This window comes from Balaenoptera physalus, assembly GCF_965194825.1.
Source record: "Balaenoptera physalus genome assembly, chromosome: 10".
Taxonomy (NCBI): Eukaryota; Metazoa; Chordata; class Mammalia; order Artiodactyla; family Balaenopteridae; genus Balaenoptera; species Balaenoptera physalus.
Window position 1 is genome coordinate 5,333,891 of NC_138889.1, and position 24,453 is coordinate 5,358,343.

At 44.0% G+C, this 24,453-nt stretch overlaps 1 protein-coding gene across 3 annotated transcripts in view; it reads left to right on the top strand.

Moving 5' to 3' along the window:
- Positions 1-24,453, top strand: part of PRDM10 (PR/SET domain 10) — a 105,369-nt gene that overhangs the window by 64,421 nt on the left and 16,495 nt on the right. For all 3 annotated transcript variants that reach the window (XM_082476196.1, XM_082476198.1, XM_082476197.1), the window contains 9 exons: positions 1,127-1,368; positions 3,081-3,284; positions 7,512-7,584; positions 9,797-9,914; positions 12,870-12,999; positions 13,509-13,751; positions 19,243-19,590; positions 21,990-22,145; positions 23,865-24,044. In XM_082476196.1, coding sequence (XP_082332322.1) covers positions 1,127-1,368; positions 3,081-3,284; positions 7,512-7,584; positions 9,797-9,914; positions 12,870-12,999; positions 13,509-13,751; positions 19,243-19,590; positions 21,990-22,145; positions 23,865-24,044 — 1,694 coding nt within the window. The remainder of the gene's footprint in view (positions 1-1,126; positions 1,369-3,080; positions 3,285-7,511; positions 7,585-9,796; positions 9,915-12,869; positions 13,000-13,508; positions 13,752-19,242; positions 19,591-21,989; positions 22,146-23,864; positions 24,045-24,453) is intronic.

Below are 24,453 nucleotides of genomic sequence, written 5' to 3' on the forward strand. Positions count from 1 at the left end.
GCAAAGTCCTTATCTCCTCTTGTGAGTTACGAGACTCTGTAGGGCTTTGAGGGCTCACCGTGTTTCCCCTGGGCCTTCCGTGTAGTGGTGGTAGGCCTGTTTGCATGGGGCCAGTGTTCATCTCCACGCCCAAAGAAGGGCTTCCTCATTTTGCTTTTCTTTGAATTCATAAGTTTTCAAGGCAACTCCTTAGTCAAATACACACAAGGTCACTTTATCTTGTAAAAATTAATACAAGGTAGCTCTCCATTATTGGAGAACTGTGGAAATTGAAAATACCCATTTTCTAAGTCAGGTCATCACACAGCCGGAGTTGGGTAAACTATAACTGGTTAATTAGATTTGTTTAGGGCCACGAGTGTGCTCTCTGTGTGGCCCGGTCACTTTTCTCTGTTTTGTGGCTGTGCCTATCTCATTCTGGCGGTGAGCTGACAGATGGGTGACACTGGGAAAGGGGCTGAACGTGGATGCTGAGTGCCAACCGATCACTTGCAGAATGAGCTGAAAGTACATATCAGGGCTGGGCTAGTTGTGTCATCCAGGTGAATGAAGGATGGGATGCTAAATTCATTCATTTCAGCATTATCTTCACACAGTACACATGGAAATCTCAAACTCAACAGCGCTTTTTCTGTTGATTTAGACATGCCCAGACAATAAGGCTTCTATTAACTCCCTTTGAGGAAACTGATTAAACATTATTGTCAGGTTTTTAAAAAACAGCTTTATTGTGATATAATTTACATACTGTAAAATTCACCTAATTTACATATTATAAAATTCTCATCAGATTTTGCAACATTTAGCCTAATAAGCTCTTCTTTTCTCTTTTCAGACATGTTATAATTGATTTGTAAGTTTAATGCCACTATTTGAATGAATATCCAATAGAAGAATAAATCACGGCCTGCAAATTATTTCCGGCAGGCCGCAAGCTAATTCTGCCTGATTTTAGAAGAAAAGTACAGGGTTTTAGTGGTCTCTGAGGAGTGATGTATTCCAATGGAATGGGTATTGCGGTTGTAGGAGCTCATTGAGTTTGGGCTGGGAAATTTAGCTTTGGGGATTTTTCAGGTTGGAACTTTTTCCCTGAGACTGTCACGTTGAGGATTTCCTTCTCGTGCAGGGTGCGAGGAGTGTAATAACGCACACTCTTCCGTGTGCCCGAAGCACGGTCCCCTGCATCCGATCCCCAACCGGCCGGTGCTGACTCGGGCGCGGGCCAGCCTCCCCCTGGTGCTGTACATCGACAGGTTCCTGGGCGGTGTGTTCTCCAAAAGGCGTATCCCCAAGCGCACCCAGTTCGGCCCCGTGGAGGGGCCGCTGGTCAGGGAGTCGGAACTGAAGGACCGTTACATCCACCTCAAGGTACTTTGTGCTTCACCAGAGTCCCGTCTCGTTCCGATGATATTTAAGGGGCACGCATGTTCCCACCAAGCCTCTTAATGCAGTCTCATAGCAGTCCGCTAGTATTTTTCTTTCTATGCTTGACTTGTTTCAAATGGAGACGTTTTCTCTCTCACCAATGACACAGAGGGTACAGTTTCAGTCCCCGAAGTCTTATGTGAATAATTCTGAGAGGTGTAGTTCTCAGGGGCTGGATTAGTCTGGGAGGGCTGCCAGAATCAAACACAACAGACCGGGGGAGCTTAAAGAACTGATGTTTGTTTTCTCACAGTCCTGGAGGCTGGAAGTCCAAGGCCAAGGTGCAGGCAAGGCTGACCCCCTGTGAGGCTGCGCTCCTTGGCTTGCAGGTGGCCGCCCTGCGGCTGCCTTTGCACAGGGCTGTCCCTGTCTGCAAGGTGCCTCTGGAGCTTCTCTGTGTGTCCTGATCTCCCCTTCCTATGAAGACACCAGTCAGATGGGATTGGGACCCACTTTTTCAAAGCCCTGTCTCCGAATGCAGTTACATTCTGAGCTACTGGGGGGCTAGGGCTTCAACATACGAATTTTGGGGGGACACAGTTCATCCCATAAAAGGGACTCGACAGCTTTTTTTTTTTTAAATTTTATTTATTTATTTATTTATGGCTGTGTTGGGTCTTCGTTTCTGTGCAAGGGCTTTCTCCAGCTGTGGCAAGTGGGGGCCACTCTTCATCGCAGTGAGCGGGCCTCTCACTATCGCGGCCTCTCTTGTTGTGGAGCACAGGCTGCAGACGCGCAGGCTCAGCAATTGTGGCTCACGGGCCCAGCTGCTCCGCAGCATGTGGGATCCTCCCAGACCAGGGCTCGAACCCGTGTCCCCTGCATTGGCAGGCAGATTCTCAACCACTGCGCCACCAGGGAAGCCCACGACAGCTTTTTTTTTCAAATTAACTTTGACTGGAACACAGAGAGAATTACGTCGACTCATGTTATCTGTTAAGTGGCCATGATGTTTTTAGGAAAACCTCTTTTCAGTTTTTGAAACAGGTCTATCCTGTTGAATCTTTTGTTGAAGAATAGTTCACGGTGTGTTACGGTATATTTACACTGATGTCTGTTCTTCACTTTTGATGCTTTTGCTTCTATCCAACCCCTCTGCAGTCTGCTTCTTGGAGAGCCACTCTGTAGAACCAAGAAAGGGCAGTGGGGAGGGAGAATTTTGGTGGTGTGTTTTTGAGAAATCAGCAGCTGTCATGGGGAGATTTTCTTGGTGAGTGCTCAAGGTGTCCTAGAAAGAATGTAACTTTGTAAAGAGAAATACCTATCACCAGGCTACACATTATAAATGAAATGCAGTTGAATCCCCAAAGGAAGTAACTTGTAACGAACTGGAGAGTATTTTGCTTGCATTTTTCTGGCTTATTAGTAGCATTTTTTGATGTGTTAGTTAATGGTGAAATATCAACCGAAGCTGTACACTCAGGGTGCTAACTTTTAGATTTTGCTGAGTAATCCTCCTGTAGGTGAGTCTTCAGAAAGTATCTTTTTCCTGTTCCATTCGGCAAGACACAATTCCAGTATCTTTCTGGATACAAAGGGGAGAATCAACATGTCTGGTTAATTTCAGGAACAATATCTTGTATATCATTCCATGAATATCTATCATATTAGAGGTTTCGTGTATGTGTGTCTTTTTACTTTCACCCTGGTTGCAGGTTTCTCTGGATAAAGGTGACAGAAAAGACAGGGATTTGCATGAAGACCTGTGGTTTGAGTTGTCTGACGAGACCCTCTGTAACTGGATGATGTTTGTACGCCCGGCCCAGAATCACCTGGAGCAGAACCTGGTGGCTTATCAGTACGGCCACCACGTGTACTACACAACGATCAAGAACGTGGAGCCCAAGCAAGAGCTTAAGGTACGGTGCTGGGTCAGTGGCGCCTTCGCTAGGAATTGCAATTGCTTCATGCTTTCCCTATGTTTTTTTTCCCTTTGAAGAGGGATTCTTTAAAAAATGGTCCTCTTCTTGGAATTCACTTACTTACTGAGCACTTGCTGTGTACTGTACACGTCTAATAATCCCACCAATAAAACAGAATGAAAAGTATATGACTTTTGAGCTCTATCACAGGCATTCATGAAGGTATTAGGCCCAGGGGTGAGGAAGTAGTTGTTTTGGGGGCACAGACAGGTCTGTGTGATTAAAGATGGGCTTACTTCACATCATTTACACATTCTAAGGAAGAGTTAGTTGGGAAACAGGAGATCTTGTAAAATGGAATTCAGATGTATGGGCAAGATTCCTTTATCTGAAGACTCATTTTACCCAAAGAATTCTATGCACTGACGTCTGATTTTAGGAATATATTTTTTGGGGATAACGCTCTGTAGGAATTTGTCTAAATATTAACTCTTGATGATTAATGAAAATTCTGCTATGATTCTAAGGGAAAATCCCCTCCACCCTCCCCCACCCCCCCGTTTTTAAAGCTATGTTAGGAACATGGTAAAAAGAGGGGGTCAAAATATTAAAGTTATAAATGAAAAATATGTTAGAAATGATTGCTTTGGTACATGAACACTGAATAGCACTGTGTCTCAGTGTGGTAAAGTGAGAAATAGATACTTCTTTGGGGGGAACAAAGACCTAGACTTTGTTTAAAAGCTGTACAAACCCTGCGTCTTTGAAACCGTCAAGTAGATAGTCCATAACCTCCAAAGAAAATGTGTAGAAGGAGATTCACATCTCACACCTGTATTCCAATAAATTCTTGACACTGAATGAATACTTTCTAACTGTGGAGGGGAGATTATTTTCTCTTTTAATGCAGTAGAAGGCAGACAGATACAATTAAATAAGAATATAATAGTTCAATATAATGAACAACCAAAACAACAGATAAAAAGAAAGCAACAGAATGGGAGAAATATTTGTAATACATGTTAAAAGGTTTGAGTATACAAACTGAGAGAAAGTTGTGTGCCTCTAACCTCACTGCATCCAGATGGACAATAAATAAGTATTGGGAATAGACTTTATTTGGGGAGGACTCAAATAGTAAAGAAATGTTAAAAAATATTTTTAAATGTTGATAATTTAAAAACCCTTAAAGCAAGTATGAGTTAATATTTTTGTTAATTTAAACTAGCAAAAATAAACAGATATAATACAAGGAATGTGAGGGTTTAAAAAATAGGGATGTTTGTTTCAGAATTGCAATATTTTATAGAATATTTCTGACAGTAGGCAGCAAAAATGTTCTTGGCTGAGTAAACCCAGTCCTTGAAAATAAGTCTGAGGAAATAATTATAAACAAAGATAGAGCTAGATACATTAGAATTTTGTAATTTTTTTACTGACTCAGACATTAAGATGCACCATTATTTTACACACCATTAAGAAAAAAAATACACTGCCAGCTGAGCTATGCTACAGTGCTTATTTTAATCAACAGAAGTAGTTATTTTATATTTATTGCAGGAGCTATTTTGGACTTATTTAGACATAATTTTGAAATCACATCACACTTATGCATATTTAAAAAGGCACACTATAAGCAAAATAAATTGGTTAAGGTATAAACTGCTTTCTGTGCAGTCTGACTTCTTTTTTTCTTTAACTGGATCATTGTTTTACTTTATCATGGATGTTGTGCTTTTGTATATCTGTCATCTTCCGTGCCATCAAGGTGTTGATGATGATGCAGTGTTTTTAGAATAAGTGCTCCGCTGTCACCTCTGGGATATTTTTCCAAGCCACTGATAGCTTTTCTGTAAGTTTTGATGCTGTGCTTTCCCATTGACTGAACCCATATGTGTCTTTTTCCTCAATTGAAACACATGTCCTTGGAAGTTGAGAGTTTTTTGATCAAGTCAGTGGGAAGTTTCTGATCACTCGATGTTTGATACCTTAATGAGAGTTCCTCCGGTATGATCACACCAGCCTTGCATTGCTTTGAAATTTCTTTTGTTTATTCTGAGGGAGATGGCAATTTTTTTTGGCCTTCATTTGCATTGCTTGGCAAGTGTAGCACCTCACGGAGTGCCAGTGGGACACATACCGGAATGAGGTGAGAATAGAAAGATCTCGGCCAGGTTTGTGCAGGAGCAAATGCAGGTGGTCACAGCTACGTCAGGGCAGTGACCACAGAATGCCATGGATTGGGAGGCACACTCTGATTTCTGAATCAGAGAATATGAGAAACATACCTCTTGGAATTGATGAACAAGGTAGAATTTATAACAGCAGAATGATAAACTACCTAAAAGTCCAACCACAGGGTCATGGTCAAGTAAAGTATAGAATACAGACTCTGTAGAATATTATTCCACAGTTGAAAATGAAGTCTCTCAGTGTGATTATTTCCATATGGTTAAAATAATGTTCCACAACAATTGTATATGATGAATTCATTTAGTGACCAACACATGGAGCTTGTACTATGTTCCAGACACTAGGAGAAGACAGACTGGTGCCCTGCGTTCAAGGAACTTGTCCTCTAGAGGGGAGGTGGGCAGAAAGGTGTAAATAAGCAAATAATATCAAATAGTGGGAAGTGCTGTGAAGGACACAAAAGGTGTGAAAGGAGCAGGTAACAGGAAAGGCCCCAATTTAGGTGTGACGGGAGAGGGCAGGCCTTGCTGAGGAGGTGACAGTGAAGAACCCAACATTCCTGGTGGTGGAACAGCAAGGGCAGGAACTCTACATGCTGGAGGAACTGAAGGTGGGTAGAGGAGAGTGGTGGGAGCCCTTTGCAGACCAGCATCAAGCACTTGAGGTTTACTGAGAACCAAGCAGCTGTTGCAGGCCATTAAGCAGGGGAGTGAGTGATGAAATCAGACTGTGTTTCCAGAAGACCACGCGGGCTCCTGTGTGGGAACTGGAATGCAGGGAGCAAGAGTGGAAAAGCAGAGGCTCGTTAGAAAACCAGGCAAGAGCTCATCTTGGCATGCGTCTAGGTGGACGGAGCAGACGGAGGACATCTGAGCGGCCGAGAGTTCTTACTGAGGCATGACAGAAGAAAACAGAAATACGGTGGTCCAGGGGCTAAGGCTCCGCGCTCCCAATGCAGGGGGCCCAGGTTCGATCCCTGGTCAGTGAACTAGATCCCACATGCCACAACTAAGAGTTTGCATGCCACAACTAAAGATCCCACCTGCCGCAACTAAGACCCAGTGCAGCCAAATAAATAAATATATTTAAAAAAGGGTTAGCTTTTAGATTTCAAGTCTGAGCAACTGTGTGGAAGGTGGGGTATTTATTGAGATGGGAAAGGTAGGCAGGGGTGGGGGGCGAGGAGGGGAGCATCTGGAAGTCAGTTCTGGACAAGCGCCGTCAGGCAGGCAGTAGAATGTAGGTAGAGGGCAGGAGGGGAGGGTCTGGGGTAGAGGCAGTGGCTGGGGAGTCATTAGCACAGAGTTGGCTGCAATGGATGCGATCGCCTCAGGGAGAAATCAGAAGGCCCTGGACTTGAACTACGCTTCGAGGAACAGCACTGTTCAGGGGTGCAGGAGGGGAAGGAGAGCCAGGCAGGGAGACTGAGCAGAAACAGCCCGCGGCTAGGACGGAGGAAGAGGCTCGGGAAGGTGGGGCAGCTCTGGTGACCCAGCAGTGTCGGGGTGGAGCCACCATGGTCACAGCTGTGGAGAAACCTGTGTTTAAATATAGATAAAAGAATTGGAAGAGGCTCTGCTTCATGCAGATCAAGAGACTATTGATGTTATCTCTCGTGAAGTTGTCTAATAACAAAACCAGTTTTCTATCTTTTTATTTTTTAAATTTTATTTATTGATTTTTTTGGCCTCACCGCGCGGCATGTGGGATCTCAGTGCCCCGACCAGGGATCGAACCCGTGCCCCCTGCAGTGGAGGCGTGGAGTCCTAACCACTGGACTGCCAGGGAAGTCCCACAGGTTTTTACAAAGGAAAAAGAAAACACACAGTGTGTCTTGGCAGACGAACTTCCTGACTGACCGTCTGCGCTAACGGGGTCACCTCACAGTTCGGCTTCTTTTGTTTGTTTGTTTGTTTTCCGTGGGCTGTAGAAAATCCTGAATTGTTTCCTGTGAGCAGGAGGAGGAATTGAAGCACGGGAAGCACATCCGGTGATGCCCTTAGTCCTTGATGTTGTACTTGGCTCTTGCAGGTGTGGTATGCTGCTTCCTATGCCGAGTTTGTGAACCGGAAGATTCATGACATTTCCGAGGAAGAAAGGAAAGGTGCTTGGACTTTTTCATTTTTTTGTATTTCATATATTGATTCTAAATTGTATATATTACTTACATCTTTATGCAACGTCTAATTTTTCTATCTCTCTGTATTTAAGATATTCTAATAGGTTCTTTAGAGCCGCACATCCCTGTCTAATTCTAGGGTCAAATGACAATGACATATTTACATTTCTTTCATGGGTGCTGAAAAATAGTATTTAATATAATGAAAACCTCCAAATACTAAATTAGGACCTAGATCAGAGGACGATCCCTATCGAGATGTAATCATCTCTGAACACGGCAAGGTAGGCATTGACTTTGTTTTCAAAGTAATGTCACTGAAGTACAACCTACATACAGAAAAGTGCGCAAATCCTAAGTAATGGCCCAGTGAATTTTCACAACGTGGGGACACCTGGGCAACCTGCACCCAGATCAAGACACAGAGCGTGGCCGTGGCCCCAGGACTCCCCTGAGCCTTGTAATTCCTCCTCACTCCCAAGTGTAACTAATCTCCCGACTTCAACACCACAGATATGATGATGTGCTTGTTACTGAACTTTTTATAAATGGAATTATGTGATATGTACACTTCTGGTGTCTGGGAATCTTTTGTTTGTGAGATTCTTCCATACTGTTGTGTATTATTGTAATTCGTTTATTCTCATTGCCATTTGGGTTTCTATTGTTTGAATGTACCACAATTCATTGGTCTATTTCTACTGTTGAAATGTGGCCTGCATAATGCAATCGTCACATTGACTAGCTGGAGTTAGGTCACATTCTGCAGGTCAAGGGCAGGGTCCTCCACAAGACTTTCCCGACTTCAGACAGCAGCCTCAAGCCCTGGGGGTCCCACGCCCCCTGCACTTCTGACCAACTAGCTACAATTTAGGGAGTTCCTGCTAACCCCCTTATGTCTGATAATTCCCTAGAACAATTCATGGGACTCAGAAAAGCGCTGTACTTATGAGTACCATTGTATTATAAAGGATGCAGGTCGGAACCAGCCAAATGAAGAGACACTTAGGGCAAATTTTGGGAGGACCCCAAATGTGAAACTCCCACGTCCTTAGGCCGTGTCACGACCCTGGAGCACTGACGTATGATTACCAGCTTAGAAGGCTCACCTGAGCACCTGTGTCCAGAGTTTGTATCAAGGCATCCTCACATAGGTGTGATTGATTGGCTCCTTGGCCTGTGATTGAACTTGCTCTCCAGCCCCTGCTCCCCTCCCTGGCTGATACCACCTGGCTCAAAGCCCCAACCCTGTAGTCAGAGGGTTGGTCTTCCTGACACAGCCAGCCCCATCCTGAGCCATCTCATGAGCATAAACTCAGGTATGGACACAGATCACCAGGAATAACAAAGACGTGCCTGTTACTTGGAGATTCCAAAGATTTAGAGGCTATTTCCCAGGGACCGGGGGGACAAATGCCAGCAAAATTCTTCATTATACAGCAGGGTCGTTTCCAGTTTCTGGCTAAAAACTAAGAGAACTAAGATGACTCCTTTCTTTCTTTTTTTGTTGTTTTGTTTTTTTTGCTTTATTGGTTGGATATTTTTAATGTGGAATTAGACAAAATATTTTTGAAAATTAAAGAGAATTTACTAGAAAAAATGCCATAGAAACAAAGATATGAGGGTGCCACTGTGCACATTCTTGCATGTCTTTTAGTGAACATATGTGCGTATTTCTGTTGCATGCACAACTAGGAGTGGATTCCTGGGTCATGGGGTATACACATAATCAGCTTTAATGGGTACTTCTGAACGTTTTGCTAAAGTGATTACATTGGGCATTGATTTTCAAATTATTTGTGATACAATATACCATCTGATTATGAAACTTGGATCTGAATCACTGGGTTATCTGCATACAGATTTCCATTGTAGCACTCCTTGGCTTTCCAGTGTGGTAAGGTCGTGTGTGTGTGTGTGTGTGTGTGTGTGTGTGTGTGTATGTATTGCGGGGTGGGAGAGGGTAGCACAAGGGTGTTCGTTCCTTTGATGTCTTATGCAAATATAGCAGAAAACAAGATCCTAAAAATTATTCTCTGTCAAACTTTAGCCTTTGGTTTTATAGCAGAACAGCAGACACTGGGTATTTATGAACGCCGGGCTATGCTGAGGTGGGAATGGTGTGGGTCCGGGGCATCTGAGTTTTACTGGTGCCTGCTGATCCCCAGCCTCCGTGGTTTCTCTCCCACGACTGCAGTTCTTCGAGAGCAAGAGAAGAATTGGCCCTGCTACGAATGTAACCGCCGATTTGTAAGCTCAGAGCAGCTGCAACAGCATCTCAACTCGCATGATGAGAAACTGGATGTGTTTAGCAGGTACAATAATAAGGGGGAAGATTTCAAAAACTTAGTTTTTAAAGTTCCAGGGTCGTTTCTGTATCATCTGTGAATTTATGAGTCTGTGTGTGTGCGCGCACACGCGCGCTTGTGTGTAGACAGGTAACCAGGTAGGCTGCTGAAGGACATTTCTTATCCGTCATTTGCTTTTTTCCCCTGGTCCTCATTACTACTTGTGTCTTTTCCGGCATAACCAATACCCAGCAATAGGACATCTTTTCACCTTAGTAAAATCTCCCCTAACTAGAGATTCTGAAATAGGAATTCTTCTGATTTTCAAACTCTTTTCAGTAGTAGGATTCCTTCATCAGACTAAGTCCTATGTTTATTTTATTTTTATTTTTATTTTTTTTAAGGAATTCCTTTTATTTTTATTATTTATTTATTTATTTATTTTGAGCTGTGTTGGGTCTTCGTTTCTGTGCAAGAGCTTTCTCTAGTTGCGGCAAGTGGGGGCCACTCTTCATCGCGGTGCGTGGGCCTCTCACTATCGCAGCCTCTCTTGTTGCGGAGCACAGGCTCCAGACACGCAGGCCCAGTAGCTGTGGCTCACGGGCCCAGTTGCTCCGCGGCATGTGGGATCTTTCCAGACCAGGGCTCGAACCCGCGTCCCCTGCATTGGCAGGCAGACTCTCAACCACTGCGCCACCAGGGAAGCCCAATCCTATGTTTAATTCCCACTATATAAGAAAGGTAGGTGAAGGAGAATTCCACAGGATGGGGTAGGCAGCAGCTGGATCACATAGGCCTGATGGGTAGTGGTAGGAAATTTGAATTTAATTCTATGTGTGATAAGAAGTCTTTAGAGTCTGCTGATCAAGGAATATTGTGATGTCAGTTACATTTCTAAACATCACTGTTGATAAAAATAAAAACATCACCGTAGCTTGTATTGCAGTAAGAGTGAAGGCAGGGAGTCTATTAGAAGCTATTTCAACAGTTCAGATGAAAAATGAGAGTGGTTCCGGGAAGAGTAGTCCCAGTGGGACAGATGTAGGGTTGCCAGCTTTTATGGGATTTGAAAAGAGAGGAGATGGTGTGAAATGGCATTTAGGGAAGTGGGAGAGTAAATATTCCAGGGAAGTCCGGTGTGATTGCCTGCAGCGTGAGTGAGGGCTCACGTGAGTCACGGCTGTGTCGTCGCCAAGCGTCTTTTACTGTGAGGGTGCCGGTGCAGAGCCGGCAGGGAGTCGGTTTCACCAAGCGCGTGCAACGCAGCGAGAGTGATGAAGCAGCAGTGGGGAGGGAAGAGCATGTGCAAGGGAGTGACTCCCGTGAAGGACCTTGGAGCTTATGAGCGGAAGAACGGAGAGGAAACATGAAGAGGACGCAGGACTGCAGACAGGGGACAGGACTGGAGTGGAGCTGGTGGTGAGGGGGAAGGATCGCTGAGTCCAGGCGCCTGAGGGGGTGAGCTGGAAAGTCAGGACACGGTGTAGCAGCAGGCGAGGCATGGCATCAGGGCAGTGGGGTTCTGCACCTACCAAGGATGACAAGGCTGAGGGTGTGACCACGGGAGCAAACGTCTGGGGTGCGTGGAGGACACAGCAGGAGTTCCGTTGCTCGCTCCTGTGTATCCCGAAAACTCCGACCATGGCTCTGTTATAGCACTTTTTAAAAATTTTATTTTATTTACTAATTTATTTATTTTTGGCTGCGTTGGGTCTTCGTTTCTGTGCGAGGGCTTTCTCTAGTTGCGGCAAGCGGGGCCACTCCTCATGGCGGTGCGCGGGCCTCTCATTATCGCGGCCTCTCTTGTTGCGGAGCACAGGCTCCAGACGCACAGGCTCAGTAGTTGTGGCTCACGGGCCTAGTTGCTCTGCGGCACGTGGGATCTTCCCAGACCAGGGCTCGAACCCGTGTCCCCTGCATTGGCAGGCAGATTCTCAACCACTGCGCCACCAGGGAAGTCCCTATAGCACTTTTTATATTCTATTGTGAGGTTTGGTTTATATGCCTGCTGCCTCTACTGGACATCTGAGGGTAAAAACTGTTGCATATAACTTACTGTCTTTAGTGTCAAGCTCCATGCATGACACATTGTAGATAAAAATGTTTGTTAGCCAGCTGTTAAAAGAAATTTAAGACAATTAGGCAAATTTGAACTTTGGCTAGATTTAATAAATGTTGAGCAACTATCACTTATTTTTTAGGTGCAATAAAGTTGTTGTGGAGATATGTGTATTATATATACATATATATGTCCTTATGTTTTAGAGATACATATTGAAATATTTACAGATGAAATGATGTCTGGGATTTATTTCAAAATAGCCTAATGGGTATGTGTGTGGGAGAAGTGGTGAGGCTGTAGATGGGATAAAACTGGCCATGAGTTGATAAGTATTGAAATGAGGTAGCGGGTACACTGGGCTCCTTGTATTCTCCACATTTGCCGAGGTTCAGAATTTCCCATAATAAAGAATGGTGTTTACTGGATGCGCTATGGAACCGGTGAATTAGAAATTTGTTCTGACCTTCCAGAAGAGTATAGTAAGACAAGGGCGTTCCTTTGACTCTATAGCCACATTCCATGGAAGGAACATGAGGTGAGCAAGGGGAAGACTGGAATCTTGTCTCCAGGACACACACGAGGCGTGTTGTGTCCTGTCTGCGTTTCTCACAGGATCGCAGAGATGTGTGCGAGCTTTCAGAATTTTCGGTAGCAAAATGGTGTCAGTGCTTTGACTTTTTAAAGCTCCTTTTATTCTGAATAATTTAAGACATCTCTTTGAGCTGTATAGATGACAAAGATGAGAAATTTGGAAAGCGTGTATTAGCAAAGTGATTGCTTCCATTAGAAAAAAAGAATCTGGAAAAGAAATAAAGTGAGAGGAAATCAAGATTTGGGGTGAACCCGTATCATTCAGGGAAATATTTGTTGTGCAGTATTGTGTAACCAGGACTATCTATAACCCAATGTCTTGTCCCCAGAACAAGAGGCAGAGGAAGGGGGCGAGGCAAGAGGCGGTTTGGCCCAGGTCGACGGCCGGGACGCCCTCCCAAATTTATCCGCTTGGAAATAACCAGTGAAAATGGGGAAAAGTGTGATGATGGGACACAGGTATGGGGGATGGGAAAGCAAGAGCTCTTCTTGGATGCTTGATTAGAGAACTTACGAGAAGCGTTACTGGACTCAAATACAAACGCCTTTCAGAGGGTGACATTCCTGCCTGTCAGTGCTGTGCTGCCTGTTTATTAAAGTCTGACTAGAGAAAGACTAAAAAGAACGTTTTTTCAAACGTTACTTACAACAGAAACCCAACTCTGCTGCCCTATAGGTTTGAAATTGTCCAGAGACATTACTGGGGGACTCTGTTTAATTAGTTTAAACAATTAAAATGATGATATTCAAGAAGAGTCCTGTCATAGTCTTTTACTCACAAAATGATCTGGAAATGTCTCACGGTTTTTACATCCTGTGGATGGTTACCTAATTAATTTTCTCAGAAGGAAAATATTCTTTTCTGAGCATAACGACGCTAGTCATTTAAAAAATAAAGCAGCAATTCTAAATCCTAGCACTGATGTCTATCTAGGTAGGGAAATAATGGCTGGTGATTGCAATTTCAGGACTTGCTGCACTTTCCCACCAAGGAGCAGTTCGATGAGGCTGAACCTGCAACTCTGAATGGCCTGGACCAGCCGGAGCAGCCCGCGCTCGCAGTCGCTCAGCTGCCGCCGGAAGCCCAGTCTTCTCTGGAGCACGAGACGGAAACGCACGAGCTGCACCTGCAGCCCCAGCACGAGGAGAGCGCGCTGCCCGCGCAGAGCACCCTGACGGCCGACGACATGCGCAGGGCCAAGCGCATCCGGGTAAGCGGGATGCCCGCCCCGCCCTCTCCCAGCCCTCCGCCCCGCCCTCTCCCAGCCCTCCGCCCCGCCCTCTCCCAGCCCTCCACCCCGCCCTCTCCCAGCCCTCCGCCCCGCGGGCGCTGACCTCTCTCCAGGCGGCCAGCCGCGAAGGTGCCCGGCCGTTCACCAGCACTTCTAAGGCTTGCTGGCCTCCAGCCTATCACAGGCTCAAGCCCCTTGTTTTGGAAGAAAGTATGAACTGTTTCTCTGGGTCTCTGGGTCCCGGGGCAGGCTGGCATGGCCGGTCCTAGATTCCATCGATTGAGCAGCGACTCAGAAGCCTGGCTCTTGGCAGCAGCCGGACTAGCGTAGTTAGAGTAGGATAACTCTCTGGATCCCTAAACTCACAGGTTGGAAATGGAGAGATAAGTACACTGAGTTGTAATAGTTACTTACATTGAAGCCGGGCTAATCTGTGCCTAATCATAGCTCTCAAGTCAGTTTGGGGTTTCGAATTTGTTTATCAACGGTTTCCAAGGGGAGACTGGCAAATGCCAGGACGCGTCAGTGCACAGGGACCTGAGTCCAAGTTGATCTGGCAGGTGCAGCCCACACACGGGGACAGCTCGGAGCTAAGCTCCAGGTTCGGCGGTAGGGCACTGTCTCACCCGCGTGACCCGCGACTTGACTTCAGGCCATGCGGCTGCAGGGCCTCCACGGCTGTCTGGCTGGGTGTGTTTTATCCCTATTTCACAGCGTTGAGTGTGCGTTAGGACCTGCGGGGGATGCATGTGGAGAGCACCGTGGTTTTGTGAGATCAGTGTCTGTGCGGACAATTGACATCCAGAAAACAATGACTTAAACCCGTGTTTGTGGTAGCAGGACGTTTAAAGACTTTTCTTAATCCTTTATGTGGATGAAAGAGACTTTTTGTATAACTTCCCAGGCTTTACAGTTTCTAGGTGGACGATCATTTTAGCTTATGTTTCTTTTGGTCTTATTTGCCTATAGGCTAGAAGGGACCTTGAACAATAGTCTAGTCCGTGCCTTCATTTAAAAATACATTTAAATGTTTGTTCTGTATGACACTGTGGAAGAACTCTGAGCAATCAGGCTAAATAGACTTTATAAGGGTCCTGAAATGGAAACTTATAAAACTTATGGCTCCATGTATATTCTTTCAAAAGAATATGTAAACCTACATAAATATAGACCAGAAAGGCAAAAGGCTATGCATACCTTCCATCTGTCATGCCACATGATTCCCAATCTGCATTTCACTCTTTCTTGGGCAATTACTATCTTTTCTGCTTTGGCCATTCTGATTTTTCACTAGGTCCATAGAAATGCTTTGTAGATTTAATTTTTTGAAGGAAAAAACTAAAGCCCACGTGTTTCGTGAGGTGTGGATGTGTAAGCATAGTGTAGCCATGATCGTACTTGTGTTCTGGAATGAGCTGGGTTACTGGTTTTGGAACAAGGTTCCTTGTGTCAAAGCAAAAGCCATGTGTATGTGGCTTTTGGAGGTCAGTCTTAGGTGAGCGATTTTTTTTTTTTTTCCTCTCACACATTCTAAAAAGCAGGGGCTATGTATTTTTTCATCTTTTCTATCCAGGTTGGTAATGACCAACTGAAGGGAAGCCTTCCAACCCCATTGGTAATGTAACTATTTTTCTCTCCTCTAATGCTGCCTGCTCAGTTGGAGCTGCAGGTACGTTTGTTTCCTGTGTTTCACTCACATAACAGAATGTTATTTAAGTGTTTGCCTGACCTGCTGTTCTTTGCAACCTGTACTTACTAAATCCTGGTGGAAACGACAGTTTGGTTGCTACAGTCCATGCAAATTAGTTAATGAATAATGATAATTTATTTTCAAATAGTAAGTGAGTGGGCTGCAGTTTGCTCATTCACAAAATGAAGGGTAGGACTAAGTGATCTCCAAGGTCCCTTCCAGCTCTGAAACAACTGAATGACTTCTGCAGTGGCACCGAGTTCTGACTGTATGTTCAGCACCGCCTAGGTACGCAGTAGAATTTTCACTGGTGTCCTGTCCTCTGGGATCTTCCAGTCTAATTAGGGAGGCAATGCTAATGTAAGGTGGGTCACAGTTAAGTGCTACACGTAAAGGTAGAGCCTATAATTGCTATCAGAAGTTGGAAGAGTGAAAGGCCAAAGAAAGCTGGAGTTGGGGAATAATTCGTAGATGAAGTGAGAGTTAATCTGGTCCTTGAAAGAGAGACAGGAAGAAGGGAGATGGTTTCAGAGGACGGCAGCCATAGCATCAAAGGCCGACACCCAGGAACTGTTTGGTGTGGTTGCTGGCCGGACCTGAGCACAGGTACCACCTGGAGGGTAGTGGAGAGTAGCACATACCGGGCAAAGCTAGCCCATTAGAGGTTTTGAAAACTGGGCAGAAAACAGGCCAGAGAAAAGTTGTTTAAAAAAAAAAAAAAGCCAACAAACATGATTGATTTCCTTTCAGTGTTAGGATCAAAATAATATGAAAATTAGTCAATTTAGGTTCCTTTAGCTATTAACATCAGACTTCAGAAACATTTTATGGTTTTGTCTGCAAAGACTCTGTTGACTCAGAATTCATCTCAGTGTGAGTTGAATCCCTTGTCACAGGTTTTAGCAACGATACCGTTTTGTCACCTTTCGAGGAGCTTATGTTCCATCCGGTACAGAGTGGTTGGCCAACGGCAGCTCCGCGACCCATCTGTGCTGCTTCCGCCCTTTCTCATGATTGCTTCTAGAAAATGTGTACCAATTGCAGCTCTGAACTGCAGAAGATACCATAGGGTTGAAATGGCCTGCAAGTGGGTTGGGGGTGGGGGGGCGGACAGTTTCAGCACTTCCACTACCTTGTAATGAGAGGGTTACATTAGGATCATTCGATCAGAGAAACAATCTAGTTCTTGAGTACTTAGTTCAGTGTTCCATGGAAATCAAAAAGACAGTAAGAACAAGGTTTGTCGATAGAGCTAAGAAAGTGGAGCCTGGCGGCTGCTGGGTTTAGATCAAGGGTCTGAGGGCACTCACACTAAACAGAGATGACAGGAGACTTATTAGCATAACGGACCGAAACAAAACCACCATCCAGATTTGGTGCCCAAGGGGAAGTGGAATCTCCGTGGGACCAAGATCAGTTGTTGTGCGTTATGTCTGCCCTTGGAAACGTCACTGAACTTGGGTAAAGGAAATGATGCTTACATTCCCCGAGCACTGTAAGTCTTGAATCTCTGAACCTCAGGATAGCATCTGTTCTTTTGCAATATTTCCGTAAAGCTTGGAAAGTAGCCAGAATCGTGAGAGCTTGTATGTGAAATAAGTATCTGTCCAGATAAGGTAGAAAGATTAGGTGACCGCTAAACCGTACAATGAAGTGAAAGAAAGCTCTGTGGCTGATTTGAAAAAGGTCTGTTGTTTATGATCTCTTCAGGTGGTACAGAAAAGATCTTGAAATAATTCTTTTTGATTTTCATATTAAATACATTTCATTAATTTGCAAACTTTTATTGACACTTCCTATGAGCTCAGCTATTTTTTAAGAGATCTAGATAGAAAGGAGAATAAAATATGATGCAACCCCAGTCAACCTGGGAAGATGATGGAATTGCAAAATATTTACTCAAGATAAATGAGTAGGTAAAATCTCTCTCCCAACCCTATTAGAGAAGCCCTGAGAAAGATGTTCTCTGCTACATAGGAACTATGTTCAGAATTTTCACTAAGTCAACAATAATTATTTTGCTTTTTCCCTAAATGATTATTTCACATTAAAGTTACTTCAGGAGTTGCTGCTTGTGAATAATCTGAAATTAAGGGTTTAAGCATTGTTCATTGTACTTCTTTCATTGCACAAATAACGCATTAAGACCTCCATTAATTCTTTAATTACTAGTCTCTTATAGTTACATAAGCATACCCATTCACAGATATATATATATATATTTTTGAAATATTTATTTATTTATTTTTGGCTGTGTTGGGTCTTCGCTTCTGTGCGAGGGCCCTCTCCAGTTGCGGCAAGTGGGGGCCACTCCTCATCGCGGTGCGTGGGCCTCTCACCATCGCGGCCTCTCCTGTTGCGGAGAACAGGCTCCAGACGCACAGGCTCAGCAGTTGTGGCTCACGGGCCTAGCTGCTCCGCGGCACACGGGATCTTCCCAGACCAGGGCTGGAACCCGCGCTCCCTGCATTGGCAGGCAGACTCTCAACCACTGCGCCACCAGGGAAGCCCCAGATATATTTTTTTGAGGGATTTTTTTCCCCCCACCTCATAGCTATCTAGAACTTTCCCCCTGGTGTTTTGAGGAATTTATGAATGAGTTTTCATTATAGTAGAACTAAAATATTGATTCTGTATTCTCTGTGTGAAAGATGATTGTGTTGGTTTGCTCTCAGTAGAACATGAGTTGTTTTCTCAGTGGTGGTGATGAATTTGCACTAAGTAACCATCTTCCCTCACTGGGATTCCCTATAACAATTGCATGAATTTACAAGATGGCTAATCAGCATTAGAAGTGCAATCTGTGACTGAAAAACAAAAAAGAGCGAAATTGACTGGTCTAGACAGGGAACAAAGCAATAAGCTTAACCCAATTAGCAAGGCATTCTAACCAATGGAACTAACCAGCTACACTGAGAAGCTGTCCTGTGCATTTCCTGAGTAGGAAGGGATTAAGGCACATATTCCATTTAGAACGTGTGCTCACATAGCTTGTCTCAGCTGCAAACACGTTCATGTAAATCTGTATCTTCGTTCTCTTTCAGTTCTTTTTCATAAATTGAGATATAATTCACTTACCATAAAATTCACTTTTTTTGTAGTGGTTTTTAGAATAGTCCCAAAGTTGCACAACCATCACCACTAATTCCAGGACATTTTCATCACCCGCGAAAGGAACCCCATATCCGCTGCCTCCTTCCCCCAGCCCTTGGTACTTACTGCGCTTCAGTTCTTTTTATTATCTTTATTTTTGCTAAGCATTTGAATCAAGCTTCAAGTTCTTTTTCTCAAGGACTTCAACAAGTAACGTTTGGCTGACTCACTCCAACGTCATCATGCATGTGTGACTCAACCCAAGTCATTTCTTCCAAATCTTCAATTTTTATTCTACTTGAACCTGGGGTTTGTTTTACTCTATTGAGTTGGCCAAAAAGTTTATTTGGGTTTTTCCTGTAACATCTTATGGAAAAACCCAAATGAACTTTTTGGCCAACCCAATATAAGTCCTCTATTTTTTGAACGTTACTTAGATCCTTTCAAAAGAAAACCCACACACATAGACGTAAAACAGCACACAAAAGTTTGTCTTTTCAAGATGAACTTCTTTGGGGATGGCTTCATTTTTAATGTCTTTACCAGAAAAATCTTTCAACTGTGTGTCCTAGAGTTTAATTTCTGTAGAAAGTCTGTGATTGCAGAGATTGTCCTCTTTTCCTATAAATGTGCGAGCTGCTTACACACTTAACTCACTAAATAATCTCATTTGTGTGTGTCTTTCAGAATGCAGCTCTTCAGCATCTGTTTATTCGGAAGTCCTTCCGGCCTTTTAAATGTTTGCAGTGTGGGAAGGCCTTCCGTGAAAAGGACAAACTGGACCAACACTTGCGCTTCCATGGGCGGGAGGGGAGCTGCCCGTTGACCTGTGACCTCTGTAACAAGGGCTTCATCAGCAGTGCGTCCTTGGAGAGCCACATGAAGCTCCACTCGGACCAGAAGACTTACTCTTGCATTTTTTGCCCAGAATCCTTTGACCGCCTTGATTTGTTGAAAGATCACGTGGCCATTCATATCAGTGATGGCTACTTCACCTGCCCAACTTGTAAGAAACGGTTCCCAGATTTTATCCAGGTGAGTGTCTGCTACCGCGATGCCTGAACACTTCCTCTTCTAGGTAAAAGAAACTTCGAGTTTTGGAAGACTGAGACAGCCTGTCATCTGCATTTCCATCCCTTCTTTGCAGCATCTTCTTAATTGAGCATGATATTTCTTCAGTCAACCTACTTTTCATAAGCAAAAGATTACTATGACCCTTAATTGTCCAAATAAGACATTGGCATTTAAACATTTAAGTTGTATTACAAGTAATAAACACCCAGATCTGGTTATAATCTTTAAAAAGTTTTTCTTAATCCTTGTCAATACCCACTACTCATAAAATATATGGCGCATGTAGAAGACATACTCCCATTTCCTGGCTTGGAAACATTTTCTCCCCATCACTTTGGTTTCCTGTCTTGTGCTACTAAGGTGGTGCATTTTGGAAGGAAACAAAGAGAAAGTTGGTATATAACATACTGTTTTTTTTTAACTTTTTATTATATATTGGAGTATAGTTGGTTAACAATGTTGTGTTAGTTTCAGGTGTACAGCAAAGTGACTCAGTTATATATATACATGTATCTATTCTTTTTCAAATTCTTTTCCCATTTAGGTTGTTACATAATATTGAGCAGAGTTCTCTGTGCTATACAGTAGGTCCTTGTTGGTTATCCATTTTATTTTATTTATTTTTTATTATTTATTTATTTATTTTATTTTTGGCTGTGTTGGGTCTTCGTTGCTGCACGCAGGCTTTCTCTAGTTGCAGCGAGCGGGGGCTATTCTTCGTTCGCAGTGTGTGGGCTTCTCACTGTGGTGGCTCCTCTTGTTGCGGAGCACGGGCTCTAGGCACGTGGGCTCAGTAGTTGTGGCACGCAGGCTCAGTAGTTGTGGCTCACAGGCTCTAGAGCGCAGGCTCAGTAGTTGTGGCGCACGGGCTTAGTTGCTCCGTGGCATGTGGGATCTTCCCGGACCAGGGATCAAACCCGTGTACCCTGCATTGGCAGGCGGATTCTTAACCACTGGGGCACCAGGGAAGCCCAGGTTATCCATTTTTAAATATAGCAGTGTGTACTTGTCAATCCCAAACTCCCAATCTATCCCTCCCTGCGCCACCCTTCCCCCTGGTAACCATAAGTTCGTTCTCTAAGTCTGTGAGTCTGTTTCTGTTTTGTAAATAAGTTCATTTGTATCTTTTTTTTTTTTTTAAGATTCTGCATATAAATGATTTCTCTTTCTCTGTCTGACTTACTTGACTCAGTATGACAACCTCTAGATCCATCCATGTTGCTGCAAATGGTGTTATTTCATTCTTTTTAATGGCTGAGTAATATTCCATTGTATATATGTACCACACCTCCTTTATCCATTCCTCTGTCAATAGACATTTAGGTCGCTTCCATGTTTTGGCTCTAATATACTTCTGTATTAAGCACTGACCTCCTCCCCTGTATTATATTCTGGAGCAAAATGGGGTGAGGATAAATTCCAGAATATTCATGATTTCATTTGGACTTCAAGTGATAATATTGTTACATGCTAGTGAATGAACAAGTCTAAATATCTAGTAAAAATATTGTGTGTCTCTCTTTTTTTTTTTTAAATTACCAAAGCAAAAGGAGACTAGGATTTAATCATAGTTCTGTTAGTGTTGGGAGTCTTGGTAATTTTCTCACTTTACACAGACAATTAGAGAAGTTGCTTTAAGGTGGAACTTAATGGCAAAAGAGACTCCAAAAATAATGAAGGAAAATGTCTTGCAGGAGTGGTTTGATGTGACTCACTACTTAGCTCCCATCCATAACTCTTCTTCACTGGGTATGTATGGCAAAGAGAGTTCAGAGGCCATATTCCTTTGTTTAAGTTATCTAAAAGTATAGGGAATAAGTCCCAATTAAGGAGAAATGATGGTGGTGTTGTATTGTTCTCATATATGGGTAATGTGTTTTCTCTCGTCTAATTCATGTCTTTAATTCTTCAGAACCTGATTTGATAGAAAGATGTAAAAGGACCAATTACTACAAGGGGCTAAGTTGCTTCTATACATGTTGGAAGCAGGAAAAAGTGAGAAAGAATTATTTTTTGTCCTCTTATAGGTAATTTTTACCAAGATTCATTTAAATCCAAGGGAACTCAACTCTTGCTTTTAATCTTAAAAAAAAAAAGGACAGAAAAATGGGTTCCACATGATCAGGGCTTGGACTAAGCAAACATTTTCTTCTTCCTCTTCAAGTCCTGTGGGAGATGGAGGTTGGTAAGGCTTCCTGGCCTCTGTGACGGGGATAGCGTTACTGAGGCCCGTTATCAGTCACACCTGATTGGCGCCCAGGCCAGGTTGATGAAGCTCCACGGCACAGCGTTTGGCTCCCTCTAGCGTCGCTGAGCTGCCTTTGGTCATTTCCCCTGACTTTCTGTGTCCTCACTGCCAGGTGAAAAAACACGTGCGAAGCTTCCACTCGGAAAAGATCTACCAGTGTACGGAGTGCGACAAGGCCTTCTGCCGCCCCGACAAGCTGCGGCTGCATATGCTCCGGCACTCAGACCGTAAGGACTTCCTGTGTTCTACGTGTGGGAAGCAGTTTAAGGTAGGAACCAGCAGGCAGCCTGGGTGTTCTCGGGCCACGGAGATTGACAAGCTGAGGATGCGCCTGCCCATTTCATGGGTGTATCATCGATGCTCAAAGAACGGACTTGAGATGTACTTTGCGCCTCATGTTTGACTTAGCTGTTAAGATAAAATTAAGGGGAAAACTCACCTTAATTTCCCAAAATAATTAATTCAAATCCCCAGAGCACTAATGCACCTTTTACAAGAATGCAAGTGTATAATGAATAGAACTAAACTGCTATCGAGGAACTCCTAAGAGGACAATACATTTACCCACCAAATTTTTTACTGAGCACTTATTAAGTGGAAGAGCCTGATAACTGAGCCCTGGGGCATGAGGACTGTCATCCAACAGAGGTGGGAAATCTGTGGGATGCTGAGAGGGCTTAGACTATTTTGGGGAATGTTAATGACTTCCAGAATTAAGATAAAAAATAATAAGTATCAGAAACGTGCCTGGAATTTAGAAGAAAGCAACGCAAAAACCCACGGGAGACTCAGAGATAAGAGTTAAACAAATAAATGTGAAAATGGTAAAATATGCTTCGTTGGGAAACCAGATGATTCTGCAATGATGTCACTGAGAGACACTCTGCAGAATGTGAGTAGGTCATGCTGTCATAGAAACTGGAAAAGAATCTGAAATGGATTCAGGAGGGGAGAACTAATTTTAAAAGGAGGCATTTGTGTAGAATGTGGAGGTGGTGGGGATGCCTGGCATGGCACCTCTGAACTCAGCATGGTTCCAGATACACGGTGGTCATTCAAGAAATGTTTGTTAAATAAATGTGCTGAAAAATGAAGTAGTTACAGAAACATCCTCGTACCAAAATGTGGAAAGAACTGGTCTGGTAGAAAGGTTCAAAATCTTTATGACCAATAGCAGTGAAATCGTATGTCCACGAGCAGAGCCTCACTGGATAAGGGAGCTGGCATTTTTGGAATTTGTTATTATTCAGGACGGGCTCTGCTTCATTTTCTGTCTGTGGACTCACATCAACATGTATCACTAGAAGATTAGATGATCAGACTAAGAGCTGTGACCTAGACCGTGTGCCCCATCCATAGCAGGCAGTGTTAACTGCTAACTTGAACTGCTAAATTTATATGATGAGAGATACTTACTTGAATTCATTTGGGATTTAGAGGAATGTCATTGTGTGTGTTAAAACGTGTGGTAATTGAGAACACACATGGCTTTGTAAATCCAGTATTACCTACCATTCATTATCAATTTGTCTTGTAGTTCTTTTTTTTTTTTTTAACTTTTTGGCTGCACTGCAAGGCATGTGGGATCTTAGTCCCCCCGACCAGGGATGGAAGCCGCACCCCCTGCAGTGGAAGTGTGGAATCTTAACCGCTGGACTGCCAGGGAAGTCCCTGTCTTGTAGTTCTTAATACCAAACTTATTCCATGTGCCCTTTGATCACTTCTACATAAATGCAAAACCTTTCTTCTCAAAAATCATTGTGTAGCTTTCAAACTGAATGGTCATTTTCAAGCAAGGCTCATTGGAATGCACTTACTTGCTAGCGAACAGAGTAATTCCCAGCCAGGGTTGCCGTGTCCTCGGATGTAGCCTGGTGGGTTGTGTTACTGCTAAGTTGTATTGATTTTTTTTTTTTACCCCTTCAATTAAAAATCTTCTACTCCCACTCCCCACCCCTCTGCCTTCTCAAAAATTCTCTGTAAACAGCGAAAAGACAAACTACGGGAACACATGCAGAGGATGCACAACCCTGAGAGGGAGGCCAAGAAAGCCGACCGCATCAGCCGCTCCAAGACGTTCAAGCCGCGCATCACGTCCACCGACTACGACAGCTTCACGTTCAAGTGCCGCCTGTGCATGATGGGCTTCCGGAGACGAGGCATGCTGGTCAGTGCCAGGCTCCGGACCGCCTGCCCCTGCTCAGGCGATGGCTCTGGCACAGTATTCTGCACTAAATCTGTCCCTGGGTTTCGTCCCTGGCCGGGGACAAAGCAGAGGCAAACAGTTCCCAGCTTGGGGCTTCTCTCCCCGCCGGTCGCCCCTTGCCGCCTTTGCCATGGTTCATTTCTGTTGTCTCTTGGAAGAGGTCTGTTGATCACTTTTCGTTGCTCGTTTTGCTTTGCTTTGCTCCTCTCCGGCTCTGCTCTGTGCTTCCTCTTCCTGTTCTCTTCTGTGTTCCCGAACGTATTCTCTGGCGGGGTCGTTGCCTTGCAGCCCCCCACACCAGTTGTTCCAGATATGACACAGCAATAGGAGGGAACTTTCCGCCAAGGCAGGGTATGCGAACCGGGTTAGC